Source organism: Anastrepha obliqua, chromosome 4 (genome assembly GCF_027943255.1).
Source record: "Anastrepha obliqua isolate idAnaObli1 chromosome 4, idAnaObli1_1.0, whole genome shotgun sequence".
Classification (NCBI taxonomy): domain Eukaryota; kingdom Metazoa; phylum Arthropoda; class Insecta; order Diptera; family Tephritidae; genus Anastrepha; species Anastrepha obliqua.
Genome location: NC_072895.1, coordinates 126478959 through 126497854, shown reverse-complemented (window position 1 = coordinate 126497854; position 18896 = coordinate 126478959). Strand labels below are relative to the sequence as shown.

Sequence of the window (18896 nt, the reverse complement as noted above, 5' to 3'; positions counted from 1 at the left end):
TTATTGTCTTACTAGTTTGCAAGTAATCCACAAACAAAATTCCTTCCAAACCCCAAAAAACTGATGCTAACACCTTCTTGTCCGACTTCTGGACCCGAACTCGTTTCGGAGCCGAAGAACCAGGTTTACACCACTTTTGAGAATTACGTCTTGATTTAGGACCATGGTGACATACCCAAGTCTCATCCCTAATGATGAATTAACGTGCAAAATCCACTTTATCCTTTCGAAAACGCTTGTTGCTGCTCCATTGTTTGCGAATGCGAATGCGGCACCCGTTGTGCACACAGCTTTCTGAGATCCAGTACTGAATGAGGGTTTCTACCAAATCTCTTTCAGTCACTCGACGATTTTCCAATACGGCATACGGTATTTTTCTGCGATTTTTGGTGTTGTTGCTGATTTGGACGTCCTTGACGTGGATCAACTTCAAGGCTTGTACGACCACGTTTAAATTCAGCAACTCATCTTTCTACTGTGCTAATTAATGGCAAAAAGTCCCTATACTCTTTTATAATTCGTTCACAAACTTCCTTTGCTTTTAAACCTTCCAAAAATAAAAATTCAATCACTGCACGATACATGATTTTTCCTATTGTAGAAAATACTATGGCACGTCGATACCATTTTTTTTTTTTTTCCATTTTTCTTTATTTATTGAATCTTTCTTTTATAAGAAACTAACAATAAGTTTACAAATCTTATATACTAGAGTAATATGTTTCCTTGCCAGTGCTAAGAAACGAATTATTTGCTCAAATGAACATATATTTACATATATGATTAAATCGGTTGTGAATCTCCAATTCTTCATAGTTGGGAGCTGAAAAGGACGGGTTTCCAGTCTCCGATTCTTCGTAGCTGGGAGCCGGAAAGGCCTAGTTTCCAGTCTACCTTAGAGCTTCCGTTGTCTCTCATGTCGATTGTGAAAATGATGTTGTTTTTTTGTTTTTGTTTCGAATGTGATAGATGTGGTTGGAGGAAGTTGTGGACGGACTCTCGCGTGAGATGAGATCATTAAGATACTGCAGACTTGAAGATGTCTCTTTTTTTCAATCTTGTGTGACCTTCATCTAAAAGTAGATTTCGCGCTAGTTTATTGGGATGGTCTTCTAGCTTTAGTAGGTATTTTTTGCTTAACCGTACTATTTCATCGGCTACACGAGGTATGCAAATATCTCTGTGAATGTTAACGTTCTTTATATACCATGGCGCTCTCGTGATTATCCGCAAGGCTTTAGATTGTACTCTCTGAAGTTTTTCGATATTTGAGGGCGTAGCCGTTCCCCACATTTCTATACCAAATGTCCATATTGGTTTTAGCATGGCTTTATATAGTAGCACTTTGTACTCTAGAGGTAATGCTGATTTCGAATTAAGCATCCAATATAGGCTTTTCATTTTAAGCTTGATATTCGACACTTTCTTTTCAATATGATTCCGCCATGTGAGTCTTCTATCTAAGTGAATTCCAAGATATTTTATTTTGTTTTGCAAGTATATGCCTTTGTAATATAGACGTTGCTACTTTTGGGTCTGTGTGAGTGCAAAGTATTGCAGTATCATCGGCAAATGTTGATGTCATTGTTTGGCTCGTCGTTGGCATATCAGATGTGTATAATACATATAAAATAGGGCCCAGAACGCTGCCTTGTGGAACTCCAGCGTCTATTCTACAATGCCGAGAGAAAAAATCTTTTTGCTTTACAACAAATTCTCTATTAGTGATATAGTTTTGCAGCAAGAGGTGTACATTCGTAGGCAGTAAACTAGTAATTTTGTGAATTAGGCCGCGGTGCCATACCTTATCGAATGCTTGTGCTACGTCTAAGAACAGTGCAGTGCAGTACTGATTTTTCTCAAAGGACTTTCGTATAAATGACACAATGCGATGAACTTGCTCAGTTGTACTATGTTTCGCTCTAAATCCAAATTGGTGTTGAGGAATAATATTGTTATCTTGAATAAAGGGCATTATTTTCTGCAAGAGCAACTTTTCAAATAGCTTTGAAAGTATGGACAATAGACTAATTGGCCGATATGAGGATGCTTGGCTTAAGTCTTTCCCAGGTTTACCAATCATAATGATTTGAGATAATTTCCAAGCTTTTGGGTAGTAGGCAGTACGAGAGATGGCGTTAAATATGTGCCTGATATGAAGAACGGCAATATTGGGAAGCTCTTTTAGCATTTTTGGGGTGATTTTGTCGTAACCTGGTGCTTTTTTAGGTTTAAGTTGATTAATAACTGAGACTATGTTATTTTTTTTAAACTTTATTGGCTTTTTTGGTGGTTGCAATATGTCTAGTGGTAAGCAAGTAGTTGCAGAAGACTGATTGGGAGTGATGACAGTTTGCAGATGTTCAGCAAATACACACCCTTTTTCAGAATCCGTACGTGCCCAATTACCATTTCCTAGCCGAATTGGTGATTCGTACTGTATGGGCCGATTTATATTTTTTGTGGCTTTCCACAATGCGTAATCTGTTTGGTCCGTCGGAGTAAGATTAGAAAGGAAATCATGAAGATGCCTCTCCTTTTTTTTTTATGGGCGCAACGCAACTTAACTGTGTATTCATACAATAGTTTCTTGTATTTTGGAGAACGATATTGTTGCCAAGACCTTCTCAGCTCTCGTTTCTTTTTAACTAAATCTTCTATAGTCTCATCAATGTTTCGTTGAGAGTTAACACGACTTTTATTATTTGTGGCCACTGCTGCCCTAGTAGCTCCATGCATTAGTTCAGTCAATGTATATATCTGCCTATCGATATCAATATCATTCTTTAAAGGAACATTGGTTTTTATATGAGTGCTAATGTATTTCTTATATTTAAGCCAGTTTATGAGATTGGGATGGGGGAGCTGATTACCCGCTGTTCTGGTGCAAGGACTACCTTCCATGGTTATAATAGACGGAGAATGGTCGGAGGACAATTCCAGGGATGAGGACGCTGTTACAATCTTGCGATCAATACCCTTTATAATACCAAAGTCAATCAGGTCAGGCATCTTCTGGCAGTCAGATGGCCAATATGTTGGCTGTCCTGTAGATACAACATCAAGTTTTGATCTTAGTATACAACTAAAAAGTTGTGTCCCTCTAGGTGTGACCAGTCTAGAGCCCCAATAGTGGTGCTTGGCATTGAAGTCCCCTGCAGCCATAAACTTTGGCCCAAGTTTGGCAAAAAAATCTTTGAACTGTTGTTCGGTTATAATTTGAGAAGGAGGGCAGTACACAGCTGCGATAGCCATTGTACTGGAAAATTCTTGCAGTTGAATAATAGTGGACTGAAGGTATTCTTCATTAAATTCCTCAAGTACACTGTGCTTTAGACGTTTTTTTATTAATATCGCTGTGCCACCACGAGCCATGTTTCTAGGATGTTTTGTATCATAGAAAAGATATTCCGGAATTCTAAAATAATTTTTATCTGTAAGATGAGTTTCCGATATAAGCATAATGTCAATGTTATTTGATAATAGAAAATTATAGACTTCGAGCTTGTGCTTGGTGAGACCGTTTGCGTTCCAATGACAAATTTTGATTCTGTACATTATGGTTTATTTAAAAGGGTTTGCATTAAAATGGTTTGATTTCTAGTCAGATCCTGTATCATGCTTTGCATTCCAACCATAAATTGATTAAGAGTTTGCACGAGTGTTTGAAGCATAGATTCTATACTGCAATTTTTAATGTTATTTGCTTCCACATTTGGGTTGGTTTTTAGGACGTTTGCATATGATTGGTATTGTGGTTGTGCTATTGGTTGGCGACTAGAAGAATTTAGATTTGGTACTGTTGTAGGTGGGACAGGTTTTCTATTTGGCAGCAATTCTTTTTGTTTTATTGATAAAAATACAGGACAGCCCCGATAATTAGCAGTGTGGTTTTCTCCACAATTGCTACATTTTTTAGCACTTGCATCTTGTTTTGGTTTGCTACACGTAGATGTGGAGTGTAAGTCACCGCATATCACACACACGCTTGGTAAATTACAGTAGCTACGAGTGTGGCCAAATTCCTGGCAGTTTGTACATTGTACGGGACTCTTACGTTTTAGTGGTTCTTCTATTGAAATTTTACGATGCAGTAGATAACGCAGGTTGTAAATAGGATGCACTTCGCCTTTTTTTAATAATTTTGCTGATGGCTCAAGTTCTATACGAAACATTGGTTGCGGAACTTTGTTTCGGTTTTTTATATTAAATATGGACTTTATTTCGAATCCCGCTTCTTCCTCCATTTAGCTTGTAAACAAAGAATGAATTAACAGATTGAAATGAAACTTCACATACGTTAATATGAAGAGTGTGCCAACATACAACGCAGCGCCCTCTCTTATCGAACCGCAAAACTTGTTGAACAACCTAGTACATTATCATAGAACTTTAAAAAACCTACTGCGTTTCCGACATAATTATTTTTAACTATTTGACATATGTTGTATATTTTGCATAAAATACATTTTTCCAATTGCTTCCGTTTTTACCGAAAAATGCCTCTAAATAGCCGGTAATATTTAATCAAACCCATTTGCAAAGTTTCGACTAAAATAATTTCATTAGTTCACTGCCGAAGAGACTAAAATAAAATAAATAAAAACAAAAAGGATTAAGTTTGATAAATGCCTTTAACCCAAGTATCTACATATATACATATATACATATAAGAAAGCGAAATTAGCATTATGAAAGGCAAACGCGCATCCTCAGAAGTGCTGTGGAATGCATATACTATATATTCGTACGTATGTCTGACGTATATCTGATTGCGAGTGTCGCCTAACAGCTAAAAGTTTTCCAATTATTTTAAGTGGTTTTGTCGTTCCTTTTTCTGTCCATGTAACCATTTGTAGCTGAAATGATGACAATGTTAAGGTTGGCATACCTCTTCTCCTCGCACGTGTATGTACTGCCACTCTTTGTTGTTGATATGAATTTTTTTTACCGATATTCGATTTGCAGTTTTCGTGTTGGATTCTTCAATTATTGGCAAAAATTATATTTGGCTTTCTCCAAACAAGTTACTCAGATAAAAATTTGAAGTTATCTTATTTCACACTACTCTTTTATGGAAAGCATATGTGTAAAGGGGCAAAAATTAAATTAAAAACAAGTCAACACTTGGGATTAGTGTCTGTCTGAAACAGACTGAAACTATCGTTTAACTATACTTTAAACAGTGTGTAGCTTAATTATCCATTTTACAGAATTGAACCATAGCCATATAGTCGAATGTAATTTCAAGTGCATAGTATTTACGTATACCATATACACATATAAGTATGTACATATTATATCTAACGGATTCTGTTTTTACTACAAACATTTTTTTATTAATCAACGTGTTTCCATGAGTTAAATATTCTCTTTTTTATTTCACTTTATTTTGTTTGTACCGGTTGCCTAATATTTTATATCCTCCTCCAATCAAATATACTATGTATATTACATGAAGCTCCCAGAGGACCAAATACCGAGTTTCCTCTGTGGGTGTAGAACCTAGCGTGCGTTCATTAAGTAATGCATTTTTGCATATATATGTATGCACAATATTGAAATTTGTTTTCTGATTTAGTGCTTGGTTAGTTCGTAGTAAATTTATATCTTTTTCTCACAGAATGTTAGTGTGTCTGCTAAAAGTCAAATAAAGAGCCTGGAAAGGATATAGAGAAAGGTTTAAAAATTGCTTTGGTCATTTATTTGCATTTAAAATTCATATCTTCACATACATACTGCACATTTGAAAAACTGTCTTTTTCACATAAATAAATTTTTTGATATTCGATGACAGGTATCGACTGGGCAGCATCTCCACTTAAGTGGTGACATGAAAAGCAATGTGTCGGTGGCCGCACAGCAGGGAGTTCAATTCTTCAATCAGCAGCAACAACAGCCCCACGGACCTGGAACACAGCAAGGGCATGGCCCACAACAGCAACAACAGTCACATGGTCAGCAACAACAGCAAAATACTCAGAATCCACAACAGCAACAACAATCGCAGCAGTCGCAACAGCAACCAAATCAAAATCTCAATCACGGGAACGGTAAGTGGCACAACAACAACCATAATAAAACTGTCCATTTCTCTAATTTCGGCGAATCCTACAGGACCCTCAGACGGCTTCTCTATTTCGCAAACGCAATCAATGAACTTCACACAACAACAGCAGCAAGCACAGCAACAACAACAACAGCAGCAACAGCAGGCGCAGCAACAAACGCAACAGAATCAACAGATGCCGTCCAATATGCGCCAACGTCAAACACAAGCACAAGCAGCGGCCGCTGCAGCTGCAGCCGCAGCTCTAGCTCAGGTCACTTCGACAAATGTAGGTTCGCCAGTTGGCCCTAATGGGCCGAATACCAACAATGCGAATGGGTCAAACAATAGTGTACCGAACGGTCCAATGGCCGGTGGTCCTGGCAGTCTCATGAGCCAGCAGCAACAACAGTCGAGCGGTCCACAGTCGAACATCGTGAGCGGTAACGTGCATGGTAATCCGAATGTACTTCAGGCCGGCATGAACCCTATGGGTTCTAGCGGTCCCGGGTCACAAGTGGGCATGGGCGGCATACCAGCTATGAGTAGCGGCAACGTGGGCGGACCAAATCAAATGGGCGGCGGTATGGGTGGCGGGATGATGTCGGGCAATGGCATGTCGCATCCGAATGTCCCCAACGGTCCCAATGGCCCGAATTCGTCTGCGGCTGCCATGATGATGAGTGGGGGCCCCAATGGTGGAGCACCAATGAATATCAGTCAAGCAAAGTTCTTGCAGCAGCAGCAAATGATGCGCGCACAAGCGATGCAACAGCAACACATAGGCGGAGCGCGACCACCACCTCCCGAATATAAGGCATCGCAGGCGCAACTTATGCAAGCACAAATGATGCAGCAGACCGTTGGTGGGGGCGGGCGGTTCCCGAACGCAGCAGCCCAAGCGGCGGCGATGCGACGTATGACGCAGCAGCCTATACCGCCATCAGGTAATTTAAATGAATAGCAGAAACAGCCATCTCAAATTATTGTGCTTATTTCTGTTTATTTTTTAGGACCAATGATGCGTCCTCAGCACTCCATGTACATGCAGCATTCTGGTGCGAGCGGTCCGCGATCAGCTATGGGCCCCTATGGAGGTCCAATGGGACCACAGCAGCGTCCACCCAACGTACAAGTAACTCCTGATGGTATGCCGATAGGATCGCAGCAGGAGTGGCGTCACATGATGATGTCGCAGCAGCAGCAGATGGCTTTTGGAGGTGGACCAGGCGGTCCAATGAGACAAGGACCTGGCGGGTTTAACGGCGGTAAATTTCTTATATATTAACTCTAACGCGCTCGATACTATAGAAATATTAAATGTCTCTTTTGATTTTTTTTATTCCTCAGGTGGTTTTATCACAAACGCGGGCGGCGGTGGTCCTATGTCTGGTGGTGGCAGTAGCAGTATGGGTCCCGGTCCAAACTCTAGCATGCAGTTGACGCCAGCGCAGATTCAGCAGCAAATGATGCGACAGCAACAGCAGCTACAGTCACAGCAACAACAAATGTTACCGAATGCAGGTGGTGGCGGCGGGCCAGGACCTGGAAGCATGCAGATGCAACAAATGCTACAGCAACACCACCAGCAGCAACAAGGTGGATCTGGCCCACATGGGCCCGGGCCCAGCAGTATGATGACCCAAATGCAAATGGCCTCGCTGCACATGTCACAAGCGCAGCAGCAAATCACCATGCAACAGCAGCAGTTCGTACAACAAACCACGTCGACCTCAGCAACGCACCATACGCAAATGATGCAAATGGGGCAGAGTGTGGTAAGCAATAGTGCAGCCTCTGGTGGCATGGTGGGTGTCCCAGGCGCGGGTGGACCAAACACAAGTGCTAGTGCTCATGGAGGGTCCGGTTCAGGTGGCCATGGGCCAAGCAATAATAATATCACAAGCAATAACATGTCGGCGGCTGCATCAGTTGCGGCCGTAAATCAATCGACTAATTCCTCTGCTCCATCTAATACTGCCAGTGCCATAAATCAGACTATTAACTCTGTGGTGGCCAACTCAAATGATTTGTGTCTCGAATTCCTCGACAATTTACCGGTGGACAGTGGCAACTTTTCCACTCAGGATTTAATCAATTCGCTAGACAATGACAATTTCAATCTGCAAGATATTCTGTAGATCGAAAGGCAGGTCAAATGCACGCTGGTGCGTGGAAGGAAGTAAAAATGAGATAACTGAGATGCCATTCCTGGTGCTGGTTAATGAGAAACTACTCTTATCGTATATTTAAAAATACACTACGAGGCAATTCTTTTAATGCTAGCAAAAGCAAGTTGGCATATGTCGAACCTAAGCCCAATATAATCAAAGAAATTTAGTTGGCAGTTGGTGGAGCTCTCAAAGAGCAGTCTCGAAAATCAAACTTTTATTTCCAATCGTTATATAAAAAACACTCCTCCGCCTCCGCCCCTGAAATTTTAAATTGAAACTTAAATTTTACTTGATTGTATGTACTTTAACTGTACTTTAAAACTTTGTTAAGTACTCATTTAGTTGTTGCTACAAATACATATGTAGGTGTACTGTTTTGCTTGTATTAAGTTCGAAACTTATTTGCTGACGTTTTTGCTGAAAGTTGTAATAATTTGTATTATTCAAGAGACATTCCATGAAATTTTCTTCTAAAACAACACTAAGCTAGTTTTCGCACCGAGAGACGTGTGACTACTTATACAACTTATAATTATAAATTATAACAATGTACTTAAAGTGGATTGTGTTAAAGCTAAAGCAGAATACAAAAATATAAATACGAACAACTTAACAGCGCGATAGACACTTTTAGCAAGTCGGTAGCAATATGGCGTAGGACCTTTATTTTTTTAACACGCACATACTTGCATGTACAAAATGTATACAATGTATGGATGCACATGCATGCTATGACTTTTCGTTTAGTTTTGAATTTGTTTCATTGAATTTTTCACATTTTGTATATTGAAGCAATTTCATAAGCAGTAAAATAATGTACATATATGTTCCAACACATGCATACAAACATACATATTAACATTTATACGAATCCCGTATAAATAAACGTGTTAAAATGCAAAACAACAAATTGGTGATATTTTTTCTATTATTAATTAATCTTATTGAAAAGAAACCCATAAAATAAGCACCTGAAATAGACTTGAAAAAGCTAAGAACGATTAAGATCAAATTCGTTTCACTCACAAATGAACATAATTAACAATACACACACATTTATAAAAGAAAATACATAAAACATACCGCGAATTCTAAGAAGAGAATTAAAAGTAGCAGAATAATTTAACGGGAAAAATTAAAACGAAAGCAGCAACATAATTATACAAAAAATAGCAATTATTGTAATTATCTTTATTGTATTTGTAAAGGATGTTTCGAAATATTTTTTAATCTATAAATTATTTTTAAGAAATCCATCAAAGACACACCCAAATATGCAAATATACTTACCTAAATCTTTAGATAAAGCGAATATTTGAGGATATAAAATGTAAAAACACAAAACTCCGTTGTTATTTTTTAAGTTACACGCAGGCATACACTGCAGATTATTGCATAAATGTATACACACATACATATACATACATTTGCATACAATTTTACAATATCAAATGTATAAGTAACTCAAATAACAGGTGTATTCTAACAATGTACGCCCAAAAACTATTTATTTAGTAAGAGTGTAGTTGGTAGTGCTTAAGTGAAACATTAAAAGGTTTATATACATAAAAAGATTTTACGGAGAAATTTAAAATAACTATAATTTTTATTGTAGTTGCTAAGCAAAAGCAAATGAATACAAAAGTACATTAACAATTGTTATTAAAATTATATTAATACACCACTTAAATAAAAGAAAAAACAATAAAAGGGATAAAAGTATTAAACAATAATTAAGCCATTTAGAAACAAATATTATAGCGCTGGCAAAGTATATTGACCTTTTTGGAGACTTGAATTAACACTTATGCTTCGAAATCTCATAGGCGAATTTCAACAAGAAGAAATGCTCTATGTTAAAAGGTTTTAATCATATTCAAAAGAAATTCGTAAATCATATATACTTTTGATGCCATCAAATACTATCGCAGACGTGTATTTGCCAAACCTCTAAAAGGAGAAATTTATTCTATTATTGAGTTGTATTCGTAGGGTCGTCTTTGTATTTTGGCAAAAGTCTTTCTCTTCATTAATGCGCATAAATTTGTTGCGGTGTTTTTTTAATATTATTTGAATCATTGGGCGTGAAAATTCTTTTATTATTTTTTTTTAAGAAGAAGAGAATGCTTGTTTCACATATGGCTTAGAAAAATCGTGTATGGCTCATTTTTAATAAAAACAAAAACATATTAAAGGATTCGTTCGTAAACACAATATTAACGGTACACTGCTCGATGAACAAAAGTAACTTAATTCGTTAAATAAAAACGTGCCATTAAAAGCTTTTGAGCAAACAGTTTACAATACTGCGAAAGATTCTTGTAGCCACTGCAATATTACAGCCTTGCTTGAGGACTCTTTCGTACATACAGTATTAGGTGCACTGCACAATTGACGATAGCAAAACAGTCGTGTGAATCAAAAGTATTTTAATACAAGTGGGGGCAGGACTACTGCCGATTTCTGCAAATAGGACAGCAAATATTTTACTGTTGCGAGAAATTGAAGTTGCGTTTACGAACAAGCCCATAATCCGTTACAATATTGCAGATGATTTTTGGCATCTGTGTTTACGAACAAGCCCTGATCTCTGTTGGTGATGTCCAGCTCATAATCCGTTACAATATTGCAGATGATTTTTGGCATAGACTGTGATATCTGAAAGAGTCAAAAAGTATGGCATAGCAATTTCTATCTATTTTCTAGTAATGAAACATTTTTAAAAATTTTCTTTGGAACATAGATTAAATTTTTTTTCAGTACTTTGGCCCAAAGAGCCGATCTCTTTTCGAAATCAAATTCACCCACAAAAATAATAAAAAAACTATATTGAACATTAAAATAGTACTAACTTTACTTGTTCTGCATACTACTAATTATTTATTACTTTTACTTCCATATTTTCAAATAATACGTTCGGCGCGAAATAACATCTTCAATATTGCGGCAGCAAATTAACTGAGTATCAGCAACAAGCTATCAAAAGAGTAATAGGGTCGAAGTTAGTGAAGCTCTGGAGATGGATAGTATAAAATACTTCCGAAAAAACATCTGCATGTCATGGAGAGCGTTTAAGTCAGTAGAAATACTCCATGTGCTTCATGTTTGAAAATCAGTAAAAAGTGTCTGCACATGTGTATACGTATTACTGCGAACTTACACCATAGACGTACGAAAAATTGCGTACAAGCATTAATATAAAATTATAAATCAAGGGCCCAACTAAGGCTACAACTAATATTCGAAAATTATACAAAAACAATTTAGTCTTAGTCCTTAAAATATACACAGAGGTTGCACCAGTTCCAATTTCGCCATTTTCCTTGGTTCAGTTCACAATTCTATTGCATAAATATATAAGTACACATACCCATAGTCACAGGAAATAAAATGGCAACCAAATGTTTGACACTAAAACTAGCCGACAAAACTAGTACAGACTGCAAGTAAAGCGAAAACACAGCAAAAATAAATTACATAAATAAAGTAACAATGTAAACTAAATCAATCATTATATTTAACTAATCTTACATCTTATTTCCATATAAAATAAAACCCTAATAACCGAACTAAATATTACAACAAATCGAACACACCTAGAGCGCAAGTAGAAGTTACAAAATGAAAGGAATATACTAAATAGTGGAACCATAAAGGAAAATCAACTAATTTATTATTCATTAAAACAAGGTAAAATAAAATATATTAAATAAATATTAAACCAAAACACCAACAGTTCATGCAATTAAATAATAACTATATTCATTAAGGAAATTGTAATAACGTGCTTTGAAGTACTTTTTTTCTATGTACGTCTAAGCCGTTTATCAATATTTTGCAACGATTTTTATTATTTTGTAAAAAAAGTAAACTAAAACGCCCAGGAACTCCGTCAATAGCGCAGCATTAAAGAAATTTACAATCATTCAAGGCTTGTTCGAGTTCCAATCACAACCGCTCGATTGCGCGATTTTTTACAGTGTCCTGTTCGATGTGAAAGTATGGCGACTTCGGCAATAGTATAGCGCTCTAATACAGTTCGTGCCTCGAACAAGCCCTTTTTATATATAGAGGTAATAAGTTTTGTTTACTAATTTGTATTTTAATTGCATGAAAAATTTAGATTTGAAATTATCATATTGTACACCATTGCAAAGCTATTTTATTTTATATTAACAAGGCCATTCGTTTTTATTTCACTGTAGTGTATATTTTTACTCGACCTCGAAGTGTAAAAATTTACACACTTTTTTAAATACAAAAGAGTATTACTGCGCTTTATCTGGTTTTAGTTTTATGATTATAAATACACGTAACTGTTTTACAGTAGAAAATTATATAGTAGTAATAGATACCACATAGCAACAATAAGAATTATTAAAATAATCATTACTATTAAGAAAAGTAAATGAATGAAATATAAAAATGCATAGTAAAAATATTACTTTTGTAAATAAAACATAAAAGGTATTACTGAATTTTTTATTTCTTAAGGAAAGTGTATTGACCAAATACTATTATTGCAACTCCAAAAAAAGCAATCTTATTTGAGGAGTTATTTGCAAACTATAAAAATATATCAGACTGTTCAATCTCTTTATTTGCGTTTGTTCCGAGTTCTAGTAGCGGCGATGGTATACACAGAGTAAAAAGTGTCAAAGGAAACTCTAAAGCTCACACACCGACTAATTTGTAGATGCGTCCACGGCGCTGCCGCCACATTCACACGACAGCCGATTCTCTTACCGAAGCGACCCAAATTTATGCTCGTGCAAGGGGTATCGCTCCAGCTGCATTCCCAAACATTTATAGGGAGGTCGTCTTCTAAAGAGAGACTTTTTTGAATGCCTTGACAAACCCTTTTCTAAATATATTAAAATTTCGGATAACTGCTAAGCTGTGTATTACTCTGAATAGTCTCTATTTAAGTATCTTTTCAAGATTCGCTGCGTCAAATGTTACGTGTGATCAATTATACTACACGCAATGGAAATATGGACCCTTAAAATCGAATAGATCAAAATATACAACTTTTAACCGTAATTAAGCGAGGAAGACAGCATATATGGGTCATATCCTCAGAAATCCAAAGTACCAACTGTCTTGGAGGATAAAGTCGAAGGAAGACGATGCATCTGTATTGTATTGTATTTATTTATTTGTTGTATATGAATCTTGTCAAAACAATTTATTTACATGAGCTTATTTTATGATTTTAATTACTTTTGTACGATGCTAATCATTCGAAATCGAATATGCAAATAAAGAAGAACTCTATTCGAAGATTATATGTGATTCTTTAAATTTTGATCAGTATAACAAATTTATGGAATAGTGATAGTTGTAGTAAAATCTTACCGAACGGAACTGACACAATAAAATTTGTAGGTGACTGACAAGGCGCTGTGTTTTTACAGTATAAACATTCCTCATATAAGTTTGGGGAATACTACTGCAGTGACAGCACTTTATATATAATTGGCGCGTACACCCTTTTTGAGTGTTTGGCCGAGCTCCTCCCCCAATTTGTGGTGTGCATCTTGATGTTGTTCCACAAATGGAGGGACCTACAGTTTCAAGCCGACTCCGAAGGGCAGATATTTTTATGAGGAGCTTTTTCATGGAAGAAATACACTCGGAGGTTTGCCATTGCCTGCCAAGGGGCGACCGCTATTAGAAAAAAACCTTTTGTTAATTTTAATCTTTCACCGAGACTCGAACCGACGTTCTCTCTCTAAATTCCGAATGGTAGTCACGCACCAACTAATTCGTACACGGCGGCACTTTGTCGAATGTCAATCTGGGTCGACAATATAATATGTAGGTGGCTCACTATGTGTCGCAATTGTCATATTGTTTTATGTCGTAAAGTTTTAAACGTTTAGATTACTTCTAACCACAACCAACTATTTCTTAGCTGTGTGCAATTTTATATTATGACTTGTACGGTTCCTTGCGAACAATCTATATGTAATTTTAGCGGTTTAAAATTTACGACTTTTGATACCCCTTGGAATACCCCAATACATCTATAGAAATTGAACAAATTCATTTCAATAAAATTATAATTTATTTAACATTTTCAACGAATTTTCTGCATCGCGTCGTTTAACTCGCAGCATACCAGTTTTAGGAACTAAAGAAAAATTACATCAGGTTGTGCCAAAATCCGACTTCATCAACTGCGAAAGGAATCTTGATTAACTAAAAATATTTATATAAACTATATATTATATGTATGAAACTTACCGTTTCCGATACAAGCATGGTTTAAGTGAAAATGGAGGTATCAGAGCCACTTTGCCCACGTTGCGAGACTTTTGAAATTGGAAAAAGTAAAATAACGTCTCGTTAACGTCCTTTTTTACCAATTCGAAGCCACACGCCTGTAAGCCACGAATAAACTCTCGCACATCGTCGAAGCGTGACCTTATCTCTGCAATTATTACATGTCCATTAGGTCGTAATACACGATTCGCTTCTAGCAAATAGTCTTTTAAATTCGTGCCCATCAATGAGAGACAGTATACGGCTATATCCACCGACTGATCGTCGAGTGGTGTGTGCGCCATATCACAAGCAATAATATCGTTACGTGTGCTCACCAAATCCATCGAATACACCTTATTAGGAACCGATTCGGCGAGGCGGCCCTCACCGCATCCAAAATCGACTATTTCTAGTGCTTTTGGCAAGCGTTTAATAATTTTTATTATACGATCAAGCGGATTCAGAGGCCACTTTTCTACTTGCTGTTGATAACCGGCATGGTAAGCATCGAATGCCTCTGTATCTGACTTGAAAAATTCTTCCGCTTCTGCGCTATCCATGGTGTACAACTGTTCGTTTATGTAGCGAAAACGGCCACCCAACAATTGATGTTTTAGAGAGTTTTCAAAAACTTTAAGTCCAATGTCCTCTGAACTTGCTGATGCCCCTAATACATTCCCGCCATTACTCGGTTCTAATGAGGATGCAGCGGACACAATGGAGTCTTTTGAAGCCGAGACCTGCACCTTCTTATGTTTAGTCAGTTTGTTAGCTTTCATTTTAATGGCTGATATTGATTGCTGGCTGATATTTAATGGAGGCACTGGCACTATCATCACTTTAGCCTGTGTCTTTTGATTTTTGGCTGGGTCCTTTTTAAAAATACGTCCATTCTTCGCCGTTTCTGATTTAGTTCCACTTTTCATACTTTTTAATTTGCTTAAACCTCCTTTTTTTAAATCTGTGGTTGTGTTACCACTTGCCTGATCGATTTGCTTGCCTTTTTTTTTATTTAGTTCAGTTTGTACCGACTGAGCTGCACTAACCTTTCCGCTACCTCCACCCAACGAAACTTTAGTCCGAAATTTCATCGCTTCCGCGAGATTCTCCCAAGACGTGGGTACAAAAAATTTCGGCATTGTAAAAAAATTGTTATATCCCAAATTGAATATTTAATTTTTTTAAGTATACAGACAAAAATTTCAAGTCTAATTTGTAAAAATCTCGATGATATAAAAAATTCTAAAACTAACAATTAAAAGTGATCAATGTGTATTCAATACAAATTGGAAATGATAAACAAATGTAAGAGATTCCATTTAAAATTCAACTGAGTTGCCCCTGCACGTGCGGTGTCAAACCCAACACGCACAGCTGATTGTGTAAATTGTAATAGACGAGTGAAAAGTGACTTTGGTACAAAATTTTCTGGGTAACCCATTAATACCAAGCTACTCAGTTATAAATTATATAGGTATTTCCATTACAAACTGTAGCACGCTTTTTTCTTTTATTTTCTTACACTTTTTCCTTTGGTAGTCGCCATATTCTAATAAAAACAATCTTTGGTTGATTTTCTAGAGGTTAAAACTTATTATCGTAAGTCAAGGATGATAGATTACTAGGTTTGGCCAACCATAATAAAAAACCAAATTGTGAGGGAAATTTCGGCTGCCACGTATCGATTCTCAATGAATTTGAAAGAATCAGTTGATTGGCTGACTTAACCCAAAAATGATAGATTATCAAATTGCGCACTTAACTTCGGCTATCACGTAACGGGAGTATATATTCCCACACTCGTCCATCCAGCCGTTGTTGAGATAGCAACGATTTGTTTAATACACCAAAGTCAAAAACCAACAAATGCAAATAGTTCATTTATCTATAATTAGCATTATTCAACATTGTTTTCAAGATATTTTAATCAAAATTAAAAACTTTCTAAGTTTATTTTGTAAACGATTTTGAAATTTACTGTTAGGCAAAACTGTGTGGTGAGAGAGCAATCAGCTGACACGTTTTTACAGAACAATCCAAAATTTTCATTTGGCCACGCACATGATCTACGATACTACGGAACGGAACGGTGGTGATTTTAAATTTACATTGGGCTCTCATTAGAGTCAGCTGACACGGAACGTTCGTTTACGTTGGTGAGTATGGGAACCTTAACAACTCCTGACAAGTCAGCTCTTCCTCCGATTCTGTCAAATTGGCGAAAATCCGGCTAACGGTCTGATAATGGCCACACCACTAAAAAAATGTTCACCATAATTGTAAGTGGTATACAGTACGTGACACATTTTTCTCCTACATATACTGTGCTCAAGTAGTGATGTATTAATATTTCGGTGCCCAATCTTTCAAAAAAAAATTCGGGTAGTCAATACTTCCTTTCGATACTCGATACCTTGCTCGATATCGTAGCCTTCATGGTAAGTTGCTGACGTGCATTTAAAATTTATAAAAACTGGTTCATTGCCTTTTAGTTTAACGTCCCTTATAGTTTAACGTTCATTAGGCATTTAAATGATGCAATCATATGTTCACTTCTTCATGTTCTTGTGTTTGGCAGTTTGGCAAAAGAAGGTCACTTTGGCACTCAAACCAGAGAACGTAATTGAATAACGTTCTCTGATCAAACCATTAACCGCAAGAAATGCAACAAAGTGGCTTCTATAGCGAAGTCAGATTTTGTGGATTCGCCTTGCGAACACGTTTCAGATTCAGACAAGGTGAATTTATTAAGGTGACAGCATTCACCCAGCTGAATTTTTCGCCGTAGGTATGGCTTACGTCAAAATGATATGCTTTGTTTGTATGTATTGGTATGTTTACATTCGTATGTTTACATTTTGTGGGGGAATAAAACTCCACATATGCTTTTATATTAAAACTAACACGTTTTATTTCCTATGAAAACTCAAGATTAAGATAAAATATATAACTTGTAAAAGAACTCTAAATATTCACCCCTATTATGGTATCCGCCGGATGGTTGCGGAGGGAGTTATACTCGATCCGACAGTATTCGATATCATAATAAACGTCGGATAAAGCAGTATGCGGATCGATAATGTGGTTTACGGATCGATTAAAAAAAATGGCATTACCAACAACGCATTCAATTCGCGTTTCAAACAAATTTACTCGTTTCTCATCCGCAGGTCATTGTGTTGCAGATATTATTATAATAAAGATGGAGAGCAATAAAATGTAAGGAAAAACATTTTTATTTGTACAAATGGCAAAATTTATATTTTTTAGGAAACGCACAACCACCAGAAAGCAATTTAAAGGTTTAATATCTCGTATGAAGGAGCGTCCCGATATTGCAAAAAATTTTACCCGAAGTGCTCCTAACGAGGTAGAGCAATTTTAGGAGAGTGTGCGTGAGGAACTGAATTCATTAGGGCCCCCATCGAAGAGTATTTCAGAATGGAAAAAGGTTTGTTGATAATTCAAAAGTTCATTGAGAATATAAGTACTTATTTGCGTTTTAATTAAAGGTTTGGTCAGATTTTAAATCAGCAGTAAAGAAAAAGTTGGCGCACAATAAAAGGGAATTACAAGCAACTGGTGGAGGCGAAAATAGGGAACTACCTTTATCGTTATAATAAAGGTGCGAATTGTCTCCAGCAGGTTTCAAAATTTGTATGTGGGTGCCATCTACGCACATGACTATGCCGGAAATTCTTGTTTTTCCAAAAAAATATCTTTTGGCTTCAAGCTCTTCAGTCTCGGTCATTGCCAAGCTTATCCATCTGGGGCATAGTGTTGCCTCTAAAATGGACTGCGCCATGCCAATATTAAAATCTTGCCCAGTACCATTTTGATAACCCCCTTCAGCAAAAAATCTTAGACAGGCTTCTAGTTTGAGCTCTGGCGATATCGACCATGTTTTAATAACAGGAGGCATTTCCATCTTTAATATGTTAAGAACATATTGGAAAGCTATCTTATTAAGGCGGAAGCGCTTAACAAATCTACAAGAGGAGTTCACATAAATTTTCGTCAATTGTCCTTAAAAAGTGAACTTACACATCATCAGGCAACTGAAACACGTCAACAGCATTATCCCTTACTTTTTTCCGGGTTCGTCTTGGATCATTGCTTGTACTTTCAATAAAATCTATATAAAACGCTATTGAATCAATTTTACACAATTAACAAATATTTATTGGGCTTTTGAAATTTTTGCACAGCTGATTATGCTGATAACACAGTTCACGGATTGTAATGCAGTGCATCCGTCGGTAACAATAATGCCATTTTAGTGAAAAAGTGAATCGAGTGCGGATCGAGTTAACTCCCGCCGCATATCATCCGACGTTTATCATAATAGGCATGATTGTATGTCTTGTAGTTGCAAGAACGCTTCTCGAATGATCTATTTCTTC

The 18896-nt window shown here is 36.8% G+C and overlaps 2 protein-coding genes across 10 annotated transcripts in view; one reads left to right on the top strand and one right to left on the bottom strand.

Annotated features, from left to right (window-relative positions):
• LOC129245687 (neurogenic protein mastermind) overlaps window positions 1-9956 on the top strand; it is a 206491-nt gene extending 196535 nt beyond the window's left edge. For all 9 annotated transcript variants that reach the window (XM_054884015.1, XM_054884016.1, XM_054884017.1 and 6 more), the window contains 4 exons: window positions 5798-6053; window positions 6118-6996; window positions 7063-7317; window positions 7400-9956. In XM_054884015.1, the coding sequence (XP_054739990.1) occupies window positions 5798-6053; window positions 6118-6996; window positions 7063-7317; window positions 7400-8190 (2181 nt within the window). In that variant the 3' untranslated portion in view covers window positions 8191-9956. The remainder of the gene's footprint in view (window positions 1-5797; window positions 6054-6117; window positions 6997-7062; window positions 7318-7399) is intronic.
• Window positions 9957-14270: 4314 nt separating this feature from the next.
• On the bottom strand, window positions 14271-15779 carry LOC129245819 (ribosomal RNA-processing protein 8). Its single transcript, XM_054884218.1, has 2 exons — window positions 14473-15779; window positions 14271-14405 (listed from the first exon to the last, which is right to left on the bottom strand). Exons 1-2 carry the CDS (start codon window positions 15630-15632, stop codon window positions 14402-14404), a joined length of 1164 nt encoding a protein of 387 aa, XP_054740193.1. The 5' UTR covers window positions 15633-15779; the 3' UTR covers window positions 14271-14401.
• Window positions 15780-18896: the final 3117 nt, after the last annotated feature.